We start from the raw sequence: 13238 nt of genomic DNA, 5'->3' as shown, positions 1-13238 counted from the left end.
GGGGTGATTCAGAAAATAAAGAACAGAGAGAATTAATTTATTAAAAGAATCATCTAACAATAGAGGAGGGTTGTCATTGACGTCAATATTCTTTTTTCTTTGTGCTTTTGCTTTTCCTGTCTATCTAACAGCTCCTCCTTTTTCAAAAATCCTTAATAACAATTTCAACAAAGAGGTGTATATTATTGTTCTTAATTTTGGGTTCTTCTTTCTTTACGTATTCCACCATATTTTGTTTCTTTCTGAACAAATTTAACAGCGCCTGTTCTATCAAAATATCAAACACCCATTTCAAAAATCGTATAGAAGAATCCCAACACAGTAAATAGAAACAAAACTGTTGTTTTGATATTTGGTTGCTTTTGTTTTGACTATACATTGTTGGGGTGTTCTAAGTATTTAGGAAATATGGTTATTGGTATGTGTTTCATGCTGACACCTTTGACGCAAGGAAAATTGATTTGGGTTAGGGAAAAATAGTGAAATTGAGAGCGCCTGAGGCTGGAAGGAGGGAGAAGGAGAGGAAAAGGTGGGTTCATTAGAAGAGAATGAACAAAGAATTGCGAGGCATTGTCAAGGCTTGGGAAGCAAAAGTGAAGAAATCACAAGCAGCTGCAAAAAACAGGGCAAATAGCATATTCAGTACAATGTCAGTGGCCTATGTGGATGATGATGAAACTTATAACCCTGGAGAGATTTATCATGTTGAGAAGGTATTCTCCAATGGGGATGTGTTTATAGGGCAGTGGGGAGACAACTGTCCTAATGGCCATGGCAAGTACTTGTGGGTTGATGGTTGTATGTATGTTGGTGACTGGTGCAAAGGCAAGGCAATGGGGAAGGGCAAGTTTAGTTGGCCCTCCGGTGCGACTTATGAGGGCCAATTCAAGAATGGGTACATGGATGGAGAGGGATGCTATACAGGTTCTTCAAATGATACATATAGAGGAACATGGGTGATGAACATGAAGCATGGTACAGGCACAAAGAATTATGCAAATGGAGACTATTATGCTGGGGCGTGGCGTCGTGGGCAGCCTGATGGTCAGGGGAGGTATGTATGGAACAATGGGAACCAATACATTGGGCATTGGAGGCTTGGGAGGATGAATGGCAATGGAACTATGATGTGGGCTAATGGGAATCGATATGATGGTAGTTGGGAGGATGGATTGCCTAAAGGAAATGGGACATTCCGATGGGCTGATGGGAGTTTTTATGTTGGTGTGTGGAGTAAGGATGAGCAGAGTGGGACTTATTATCCCTCAGCTTCACAAATGGGTAATTTTGAATGGGATCCTGAGTTATTTTTGGACTTGAGAGATTGTAGAATTGATGCAAGTGAGAAAGTATTGGTATTTCCTTCGCAAAAAATGGTTAACTGGCCTTGCGAAGGGGGATCATTGGGGTGGAGAACTCCAAAAGTAAATGATGCAAGGCCAAGGAGAGCATCTATAGATGGGAGGCTGAGCAATGAGGGTGGCTATAGTTTGAGCTCAGAATCTGATTTGAGTTCTGATGTATTTAGTGGATATTCAGGTTCTGGAAGAGAATTAAACGAAGGATCAGGGGCTAAAGAAGTTGATGTGTTGACAGTTTACCGGCCTCGTATCATAATAAAACCCACAAAAAGGCAGGGAGTTACTATATCCAAAGGGCATAAGAACTATGAGCTAATGTTAAATTTGCAGCTTGGAATTAGGTATCAACTTCCTCTTTTGTCTTTTTGTGTAACCGGTATTTTTACAAAAGCATTTACTTTTCTCCGTTCTGGCCTTGAATCCTTATTTTGTCGCAAATGGAAGGATGAATAAAAAGAATTGAGTAAATCATATTGGCTGTGATTTAAAAAGAATTAGATGAACTGTATTTATAATTTTTGGATTCTTGTGTATGTCATTTACCAATTATGTCAACTTTTAGATGGCTTTTGCTACATCTTAAGCATAAATCGATTTTGGCCTATTTTCAACGCATCTCTATGACTCAAATAAGGTTAAATAGAGATAACAGACTTTATCCATTTGGAATCAATAGTATGATATGATTTAAGCCCTTCGATTCATTCCTCTTATTCTTGTTATCAATATTATGTATCCTCCCTTCCATTTTGTAAAAGCTTACCCTTCCATTTTGTTTTGTTGCTTTGAAAACAAATTGTAAATAAATGCTCGTGTAACATCGAAGATAAATTTATCTCCTAAAGAAAACATGCTTATAATTGTAATTACCCATCCTAAATTTATTTATCAAATGAATGCTCGTAATCTTTGCGATGGTGTTGCTAGATCTATGTTTCTATTTGTTCTGTTTTTCTTCTTTGTAGCTCATAATTTGGCACCATTACTTAGACATGCTGTAGGAAGACCTGCTCCAGCTACTTCCCTTGATCTGAAAGACACAGCATTTGATCCGAAGGAGAAAATATGGACCAGATTTCCTCCAGAAGGCTCAAAACATACTCCGCCTCACCAATCATGCGAGTTCAAATGGAAGGATTACTGCCCTTTGGTTTTCAGGTCAGTCGTTGATTCGTCAATTATCAATGTATTAACAGAAGTGTCTCCGCAGTTTTTGCTTAATCTCTCCCCTTTCAGACTGACAACTCCTTTTATGAGGAGGTATTTCCTCAAAGGAGCTCTAGGACGCATTTTTCATTTCCTTTGCTTTATTTATTGTGTTTTTATGATTCCTTTATATTATATATGTAGTGATGAGCATTCATCACTTCTTAGCATGCTTTGTCTAATACTTTATTGATGTGCTGATCAAATGTGATAATTATGCCTTTAGGACACTGAGAAAATTGTTTAAGGTGGATCCAGCGGACTACATGATATCTATATGTGGAAATGATGCCCTTCGAGAGTTGTCATCCCCTGGAAAAAGCGGAAGCTTCTTTTACTTGACCCATGATGACAAATACATGATTAAAACTATGAAGAAGTCAGAAGTAAAAGTGAGTCCAATTTCTGCCTGTCAACATCTGCTACTGGCAATTTTACAAATCAACAAAATGTTTCAGATGTATATTTTAGATTACGAAAATATGCACGTCGTTCAAATACGTGATTAATACATATTTGTTTTAAGACATTCTACCTATATAATTTACTAAACATCACCAAGCTTAATCTGGATTTTCCATTTATTCTCTTGACCAAGTTGTTTAGACATTTTGAGGAGTAATTTCATTGTTTTAAATTCAAATAAAGCTGCTTACGCTGTAATCCTACTTGACAATACCGCTTTAGGTGCTTAAGAGAATGCTTCCAGCTTACTACAATCATATACGGGTGTTTGAAAACTCCCTGGTAACCAAATTCTTTGGTCTTCATTGTGTGAAGATGACTGGACCTGCACAAAAGAAGGTAGCTCAGAAAAAGTACATTCCGTTTGTCAGATTCAATGTTAACATTGAACTTCCATGATATCAAAAGCCTTACTTTCGGTTATTCTGGAATGGATGAACAGGTGCGATTTGTCATTATGGGAAACTTGTTCTGCACCGAATATGCTATTCACCGACGTTTTGACTTGAAGGGCTCTTCCCATGGCCGCTTAAGTGAGAAGGTTGAATCTGAGATTGAGTCGACCACCACCCTCAAGGACCTTGATCTTAATTTTATCTTCAGATTGCAGAAATCCTGGTTCCAAGATTTCCGCCGGTAACCAACTCTCTCTGTCTCATATTTCCTTTTCCTGACTCCTTATTTTGGCATCTTATCTGATAAAATTATTGTTTCTATTGGATAATGGAAGGAAAACCAAATATATTCTAGCCAAACTTTAACTAGCAATAAATGTGCTTATTCTCAAAGGATAACATGAATTTATGAATACTTACAATTGGAAGGTGAAGTTCAACGAAGTTTTAGCCATTACCTTATACAGTTCCTTTCTTAGATGACCTTTACGCTATGCAGGCAAGTGGACAGGGATTGTGATTTTCTTGAACAGGAGAGAATTATGGATTACAGTCTTTTGGTTGGTATTCACTTCAAGGAAATATCACACACAGGGGAACCTTTATCGACTGAGGCTAGTGTTTCCAATGCCCGGACTCCTGCCGGTAATATATCTAACATTCTGCGACACCTGTCCAATTTTTTATTTTTTTTCCCCATTGAACTCATTCTTCAGTGGGGAGATTAAAAAAACTTGCAGTGAACGTAGGGCAAGATGGTGAAGGAGCAACGCCCAGACTATCTAGGGCAGGTTTGAATGTTCTCTTTGATCCTACCAGGTAAAACATCCTTATAAATATAATCTTGAACTTGTCGTTTCAGTCAAGAAAATGGCTTTAGCTGCTTCTTGAAAATAATACTGTTAACGAGGCTGGTATTTGAATTCAAGAATCACTACTAATTCAGTCGAGTTTGGCAGATGCGCATCTGTTCGATTAGGTTCAAATATGCCGGCATCAGCTGAACTAACGGTGAGAAGAAATGATGGTGAGTCTGATCTGGTGGGGGATCCAACGGGGGAGTACTATGATGTCTTCCTAGTCTTCGGTATAATTGATATATTACAAGATTATGACATTAGCAAGAAGCTGGAACATGCATACAAGTCATTTCAATACGACCCAACTTCAATATCTGCCGTCGATCCCAGACAGTATTCTAGAAGATTCCGAAGTTTCATATACAGAATTTTTACAGAAGACACCTAAAGTTACAAGCGTAATTCTATGTTCCACTTGCTGCCAGTAAGCCTTAATGTTCAGTTGGTCGTCCGAGGATGGACACTGGAGAGTGAATCTGGTACCGCACAATGCAATTATAGGTTTTCATTTCCATTTTTTATAGGTAGGTCTTTGATATATGATTTGTCAAGTTATATATTAGCAATGTGATTAGAGGGATAAACCTGCTGCAACTGTAAATAAAATAGGAGAGTGAAGCTCAGTTAGATTTATTTTTGTCCCAGAGGTGAGGATTCTCTGGAATTTCTGCTCTAAATAAATCTGTATAGAAGAAAAAAAAAGAAAGAAATTCAAATTTGAAAAAGCAGTTTGGCCCCGTTTCATTTCATAAAAGTTTCATTTTATAGTTGTTGAAAAGAAGATTCAAATGATCATGTGATAACGATTTGATCTATAAATATTAAGGGCATTAAGGCTTCAGCGAGGTAGCCATTGTTTTATCCTTGGGCGTGAACTTACTTCAATGCCGTGGCTTTGAAAATAAGGTCGCAATTTTTGTGACGCTGTGACCAAGGCTAGGCTGTCTTTTCTATATTTGGACATCTTCTGCTCATTGCAAGGGTTTGCTTACATGGTAGACCGATAATTGTGTTGGGTTTATGATTCAAATTAGGTAAAAAGGTTGTTTCCTTATTTTTCCCATAGAAAAAGTTGTTTCCTTATTTTCACATGTTTTTATTAGAAATATATTATTTCCTTATTTCACATTATTTCCATTTTTATGATATGATATGTGCCTCTAAATAGTGGTCTCTTCTTTGAATTTAGTTCAAGCAAAAATTGTTGTGTTGTAATTTTCTTTTCATATTATTATAATAAAACATCGTTTTCTTTGTTGGATTGCAATATAAGATTTTTTCTGTGGCAAGTAAAGATGAGAGCTATTTTGGCGCAGTTGGATTTAGACAATGCATTGCTAGGTTTTAAGAAGATACCAGTTAATTGGACAACATAGAAGAAACAATAGAGGGATCGGAAGGCTTTATCACTGATTCATATTTGTTTATCCAATAATATTCCGTAGGATATCTTGAGGGAGAAAAAAGAGGCTGCTTTGTGGTTGAAATTGGAGCAGTTATGCATGATTAAAAATTTCACTAGCAAATTGGCTCTTAAGGAAAAGAAGAAGCATTTGGTTGGAACTACATCGAAGGATGAAGAAGCTCTAGTATCTCATGGTGATCGACGGAGTGGTAGATTGAGGAGGAACTTCAGTAATTTGTACTGCTTCTATTGTAGGAGGAAAAGACACGTTAAGAAAGATTGCAATAAGTTGCAGGCTAAAAGTAATTTAGCTGAAAATCACAGGGGACAATCATGTAATTCGGACGAGACTAATGTTACCGAGGATTTTTTATGGTGGTGATGTGATGTTGATCATGATATCTGACATGGAGTCTAAACTTGACGAGGAGTGGATTCTCAATTCGGCATGTTCGTATCATATGTGCTCCAATCAAAATTTCTTTCGGACATATGAGACTGTTAAGTAAGGTGGAGTTGTGATGGGAAACACCAAGACTTGTCATGTTGCTAGAATCGGTCCGGTCAAATTAAGGTTGCAGGATGGGATGGTCAGAATAATTGATTAGGTTCAACATGTTTCAGACTTGAAAAGGAATCTTATCTCAATGAGTACCTTGGATGTAAAAGGGTACAATTTCTCTGGTAGAGGTGGAGTCTTGAAAGTCCAAAGGGGTGTCTGGGTTGTACTGAAGGGACGAAAGAAATCTCAGTGGTTCAACATATTTCAGACCTGAAAATGAATCTTATCTCGATGAGTATCTTGGATGTAAAAGCGTACAATTTCTCTGGTAGAGGTGGAGTGTTGAAAGTCCGAATGGGTGTTTGGATTGTACTAGAGGGACGGAAGAAGTCTCCGCTGTATATCTTACAAAAAACTACAAAACTAGTTAAGAGACATTTGGACAAGTTCAGTATCGTGGTTGATATTCAGTTTGATACAGTATCTTTTGTGACGAACTCTGGTTTCGGTTAAGAACATTGCTCAGTGGAGCACTGGTGATTCCGCTTTACCACCAATTTCAATGGACAAACTGTGTTCCTAGGGTTGGACTCATGGAGCGTAGGTACAGTAGCACCAGTTATGCTGTAATGCTTTTGGGATCGTCGAAGGTGACAGTTTTAGCAAGGGACCTTATGATCAGACATTAGTGTGATTTCTGTTACAGGATGTGCTTCGACCTTATTTTGTTAACAATAATTTCTTGGTGGAATTTTGGGAACTCGAGAGTTGGGTTCGGGTATCGCTTATGGACATTGAGAAAAGGAAGATTTTTTTTTTTTTTTTTTTTTGTGATGGAGAGTTTTGGTTACTATTTTAAAGAGTTTGGTTATTTCGATGCAGTTGGAGGAAAAATTTTGGAGCTTCGTTCGTCCGGAATTTGGATCAGGGTGGAGATTGTTGGGTTTATGACCCAGATTAGGAAAAAATTATTTCCTTATTTTCACGTGATTTTATTGAAAATATATTGTTTCCTTATTTCACATTATCTTTATCTTTATGGTATGGTATGTACCTATAAATAGTGACCTCTTCTTTCAGTATAGTTCAAGTAAAAACTGTTGTGAGTAATTTCTCTCCATTTTGTTATAATAAAACATTGTTTCCTCCGCTTGGCTTTCTTTGATTTCTTTACTTTTAAGTCTTGTTTCAGTTTTGTGATCTTATTACATATTTCATACAATGTCATTAATTTCAATCCTTATGTCGTCTTTGTGATCAACAAATTGTTGTTGTCCTTTCTCTTTTACAAATGCCAAGCTGATTGTCACCTTAGAAATAATTAAATATAGTAATAGCTTTTTACCATTTTTGACTTTAGCTATTAGAAGTGCTTTCCCTAAATGATTTTTTTAGAGATTGGAATGCTTGTTCATATTTGTTGTTCCATTCAAACTTCTTTCCTCCTTTCAACACGTAGAAGAAAGAGGAAGATTTGTCCATTAATCGTGATACAAATCTATTTAGGGTGACAATCCTTTCCATTAGGTTTTGTACCTCTTTTGATTTAGATTGGGACCTCATTTTTATGAGAGTTTGAATTTGTTGAGGTTTGCTTCAATACCTTGTTGATTGACCATGTAATTGAGGAACTTTTTGAATTTTAACTCTAAATTGCATTAATGGATTAATTTTTTTCTTGTATTTCGCAATATGTTGAAAGACTCTTCCAGATACTTTAAATGGTCTCCAACCTGAAGGTTTTTCATAAGAATGTCATCGACGTATAATTCCATCTTTTTCCTATATGATCCATGAACATTTTGTTCACTAGCCTTCGATACGCAGCCTTGTATTTTTTAGCCCAAAGGCATTATTTTATAAATATATAGTCCCTGATCCGTTATGAATGTGGTTTGTTCCTCGTCGGGTCTATATATTGGGATTTATTTATATCCCGAATATACATCTATGAAACTTAACTTGTATTCCATAATTGCGTCCACCAACCCGTATCCCATAATTATATCCACTAGCTAATCGATTCTAGGGAGTGGGAAGCTATCTTTAGGACAAGCTTTTTGGCACTAGGACTGTGTTACATATCCATACTAGGTATTGAGTTTCGGGGATAAAGACATTTTCTAACAACTTATTGACCTTATTCTTCAATGCTTAATACTTTTCAGTGTTTGTTGGCGGTGACATCTGCACCATAGACTTAATCTTTGGATCAAGTTTTAGGGTGTGACATGCAACTTTGGGATCTTTTCCTACTATGTCCGCATGTTTCCAGGCAAATAAATCTAGGCTTCGAGCTAAGAATTTTTTAGCAATCTTTTTATAGGTTTGCTCAACTCCTTGCCAATTTTTAGAACTTTGCTCGCATCTTCCGAGTTCACGAAAAATCTTTCTAGCTCCATGCAATTGATTATGTGGAGGTCGATAGAGTCATCAATTTGCAATTTATCCTTGAGGTTATATGTTTCAATTTTGGCCACAATTTTTTCCTCCTTTTTGGTTACTTTCATGGTTTCTGTGCAGGATTCATTGATTACACTTTAAGGACATTTCACCTTTATTCATAAAATACCACACATGTAATTGATGGAGGAAGATGGTTATGTTTGCCTGCTTTGTTGCAAGCCGTCCAAGGATTTCGTCATATGTGGATTTCCTCTTGATGATGTTGAAATTCATATACTGTTGGTATGTCTGGGCGCCTCGCCTATCCTCACTAATAAAGTAGATGTCTACGAAGGATCGATCTTTCTCTGGTGAGTTGCTGAGGTTCCAAAACAGGGATTTAAAGATTATATTTCTACATTGGTGAAATGCTTCATCATATATCATGTCTCCCACACCTCTACTATCCAGGAGTATATGATGAAAATATTCTCCCACTAAAACTGTCGAATCACAACCACCTTATCTTCGATTCTTGAAATTTCAATTCTAGGCTCTATAGTTTTAATTAAAGAGGTCAAGGATTGCGGATTACCTAAAAGTTTACCTTTTTCAGTATGCTTACTTTTCAGGCTTTGTATCTTTGTACATAGAGAAGTACGTTCTGCCATCAACGCTTTGAGGTCTTCAATCATCTTTTGGATGGCCTTCGTTGCTGAATTGACCTATATATTGGATAAAACAGTATTGATCCCTCAATTCTCATCTTCCAGTGCTCCAACTAATTCCTGGCTTTTCTTTGCTAGGCTCATTTTCGCAAATTTCAACTAATTCTCAACTAGGGCGTAGAGTTTTGTGGTTTACTTTGTTCAAATTTTTGTAGGCAATGTCAATTTGTTGACGATAAAAAACAAATCGACAAATCCTCTTACCTATTCAGGATTTTCACATCCTAAACTCACTAATTTCGATGTTCAAACTTGGAGCAAGAGGGAAATAACTATTTGAGAGGAGATATATGAGTTGCATGCATGTCTCTTAAAAAGTGGAGGAATTTATAGATTTCCCTACAAGGTTTGAGATAATACGGTCTTTTAGGGAGAGATGTTAACTAGAGACTTTTTATTGGCTAACTCATAATTGAATCTGTTACGAAATCACGTTTTACTCATTGACCCACATGTACTTTATTAACTACCTGCAACCAGCTTGGATGGAAAGAGGATTCTTCTTCTTTGTGTGAACCTTCTATATTTTACCCTCCTTGCATTGCTTTGTGCTTCGCAAATAGTTGGCGAGGCTTGGAGATTGTATTTTGAGGTTTTAACAATAATATTTTTCGTTACAACAACAAACTTTATCTCCCAGTTATGGATGGGTTAAATGCATTGTGATTCAACGCACTTTATCTTTAATTTTGTGCAAACAAGTTAACTATCATCAGTTTGCTTGTAAATCTGGCCAATCCCTCCATGGGCATTAGTAAATTATGCTAATACTGATACGACACTAGACAAAGCGGCCAAGTTCGCAAGGAAATGATAGTTAAGTGGCGTAATTTCATGAAATTAAAGACAAATAAATTGGATACAAAATGCTGAAAGTTCAGTTACCTATAGTGCACTTAATCCAAGTATGGATTGAAAGCCTATGCTTTAATTAGTTCTAAATTATGTCTTCCACACATAACAACACATTTCATATTTCATAATTACATAAATTTTAAGCCCGCAAATTTGCCCAGCGTTTAGGTAACTATTCCTAATGATCTTCGATATCATTTGATAATAATCAACACACTTTGTGACTAGTTTGAGCAGCACATTATATAAATATTTGTACAAGAATTTTCAATGTATCATTTTTTCTTGTTATGGTGACTCTAGTCTCTAGTTAAAAAAAAGCTTTTCTTGTACGATCAGAGTATAGAGTTCGAATTACTCAGTACTTTTTGTCGTTATTTATTTGGGACATTAATAAATTATATTGTTAGTTAAAATTGCAAGTGGAAATTTTCATATCCAAAATCATGCTATATTGAGTCGTAATTGAAGTCAAAATAGTCAAAGATTGGTAGTATAGGTCATGAAGGAATCAAGGATGTTAAATATGGACCAAAGAGAAACTTGACACATTATCACTCACTGTATGCTAGATCGGAGCACGAGCACTCAAACAAGGCTACTGTCGCTCACTAAACGTGAAGTCACTGCTCACTGGGCACAAGGTCAGCAGTCGAGTTGGATAACATCCAAAATTTATTGAAGATCGAAAAACAAATTTCAAAGATATCTTGGTTCAACCACTTGATCAATTCTTCATAATATATCCCAAACATATTTTATTGTTGGTTGACCTTAACTTTAATCCAGAGAATATCCTTCAAAGATCAATTGCACATTCCATTAATCTCTTTCTTTAGCCAAATCTCAAAACACAGAAGATCTAAAGATCAAACACCAAAATTTTCACCTATAAGTCTTTAGAGTTCTGAAGATGGAGAAGAGGCTCTTGGAGTTCCAGTGCTCCAAAACAAGTTCATTTTTGGTGATCCACGTGAAGAAAAAAGTACTCTAGAGTTGTTGGGAAGTGTGAGTCGTATAATCAAAGAGATTCTTCAATGATTTACAAGTTGAGTGGTCGAGTCAGCTAAAGTTTAGTAGTATCTGGACCAATTGTAAGTTAGCTTTGCTAATGGATCTTTTGGGCAAGGTTTACCCATGAGGTTTTTGATCCTTGTGAAGAGTTCTTCAAGGGATTTTTCCCGTCATCAATTTCTGGTGTTATTTACTTTTTATGTTTTTGATCAATGTGTTTGTGATTGCTTAACTTAGAGTTTAAATTGTATTTAACCTTATTCATTTAAAACAATAAATATGCGGCATGTTATTTTTTATTGGTTAGTTCCGCGTATTTAGGTTTAAACGAAGTGATATATACTTCTAATAAGTGGTATCAAAGCTTAATAGCAATCCTTGACCTTATTTATCTACATAATCACTTTCCATTCCTCCATTCTTCAACTATAGTAATTATGTGTAATAAAGGTTAGAATGAGAGCTTTTCTTAAGTCTATAGATAAGCGAGTTTGGATTAGTGTACAGAAAGATTGGATTGTCCTAGCTACATCTATTATAGGTGTCGTTGCCCTTATAGAGGTTTTTAGTTGGTCTACGAATGATTTAGATGAGTGTAACTGGAATAGGATATAATAGAAACAACACATGAGGGAACGAAGACTATTAAAAACTCTAATTTAAAGATGTTGACTACTAGATTTGCTAAAATTAGGATAAAAGATGATGAGTCTTTTGATGATTTCTATGCTAAATTGAATGATATAGTAAACTCTATTTTGATCTTAAGTGAACGAATCCCTGAAGCTAAAATAATGAAGAATGTTATGAGATCTTTATCTAAGAGTTTTAGACCAAAGGTCATTGCTATTGAGGAAAGCAAAGATCTAGTGCCATTGAGATAGAAGAGCTTGTGGTATCATTAAACATATGAACTTGGCCTACCTAAGTCTAAAAAGAACAAGCCTTTAGCCCTCAAAACTATTAGGCAAGTAGATTATGAGTCCATTGATGATGACAAACCTAAGGATAAGGAACTTGCCTACCTTGTTATGAAAAGAGATTCCTTAGGAACACTAAATGACTTCCTGATAAGTTTAAATGTGAATCTAGTATATCTAGAAAAGATAAAGAGAGAATAGTGATTCTAGAGATGCTTGGAAGATGTTTGTGAGAGTTATGAGTGCCGGGTTTTGGTCATGTTAAATATGAGCGTCCAATTTATAAGAAAACCCTAAGTAAGGCTATGAATGCTATTCTAACTGATGATGAATCTAGCTCCAATAATCAAAGTGAGAATTTCAATCCTGATGAGGAAGGAAATTATATGGCATTCACATAGTGAGTTACATGAGGATATAGAGAAACCCGACCCTTCACAGGAAGAGTCAGAAGTTGATCTTGATATTTATGAAGTTTTTGATTAATTGATTAAGAACTGCCTTAAGTTGAATAGCTTTGTCTTTTAGAAATTGCATAAACTTGAGTTAGAAATGAGAATTTAAAAGTAAAACTTGAGGAGTCTACTAGAAGACTGAATCATAGGTTTTCACACTACTACGTCTTCTAGAACTAAGTTTGTATTTGCCTCAAACAAGACCAAGAGTATAGTCTAGGACCTAGATCAACCGTGCAACATAAGGTTCCTCTAAAGTCTATCCCCACATGTCAATTGTAGTGTTTTACATCACATAAGACCTAACCGCCATAAGTCCCTGATTCTGAACAAAAAAGTAAGATCTAACTACTCATGTTAGATTCTTGATTAATCAAGTGAATCGCTTGATTAAATTGATGACTCAGTTGACTAAAATTACATTTTCTCCTAAGAAGATTTGGATAAAAAAGGGTGAACTTTTATTGATTGCAGTATTGTTCGCATTGCTCTTTATGATAAGAGCGTTTGTATGCATTATTGATTATGTGTTTAGGTGCACGCATATGCATTATTCATATGATTTACTTATTCATGTATGCACTCTCTCTCTCTCTCTCTCACCTTTTTTTTTATTTGCATTATGCCTTTTTAAGTAAAAAATAAAAATTAGAAAATATAAAAAGAGAAAAAGGAAAAAAATCGAAA

At 35.9% G+C, this 13238-nt stretch overlaps 1 protein-coding gene across 1 annotated transcript; it reads left to right on the top strand.

The window, feature by feature from the left end:
• Window positions 1-11: 11 nt before the first annotated feature.
• On the top strand, window positions 12-5148 carry LOC111376053 (phosphatidylinositol 4-phosphate 5-kinase 6-like). The gene is made up of 8 exons (XM_022998978.1): window positions 12-1702; window positions 2352-2519; window positions 2794-2959; window positions 3255-3371; window positions 3475-3668; window positions 3927-4072; window positions 4168-4246; window positions 4387-5148. The coding sequence occupies exons 1-8, from the start codon at window positions 549-551 to the stop codon at window positions 4673-4675; spliced, it is 2313 nt and encodes a 770-aa protein (XP_022854746.1). The 5' UTR covers window positions 12-548; the 3' UTR covers window positions 4676-5148.
• The last annotated feature ends 8090 nt before the right edge of the window (window positions 5149-13238 follow it).

The sequence above is a fragment of the Olea europaea genome, unplaced genomic scaffold (assembly GCF_002742605.1).
Source record: "Olea europaea var. sylvestris unplaced genomic scaffold, O_europaea_v1 scaffold1440, whole genome shotgun sequence".
Taxonomy (NCBI): domain Eukaryota; kingdom Viridiplantae; phylum Streptophyta; class Magnoliopsida; order Lamiales; family Oleaceae; genus Olea; species Olea europaea.
Note: the sequence above shows the minus strand (reverse complement) of the source record. Positions and strands in the feature narration are given on the sequence as shown.

What these genes read in the sequence shown, in the direction of transcription:
- LOC111376053 (XM_022998978.1), top strand. Translation starts at nt 549, where the DNA reads ATGAACAAAGAATTGCGAGGCATTGTCAAGGCTTGGGAAGCAAAAGTG. An exon ending in TGAAGAAGTCAGAAGTAAAA is followed by an intron (nt 2,960 to 3,254) that starts GTGAGTCCAATT and finishes ATACCGCTTTAG; the next exon opens with GTGCTTAAGAGAATGCTTCC. An exon ending in CTGGACCTGCACAAAAGAAG is followed by an intron (nt 3,372 to 3,474) that starts GTAGCTCAGAAA and finishes ATGGATGAACAG; the next exon opens with GTGCGATTTGTCATTATGGG.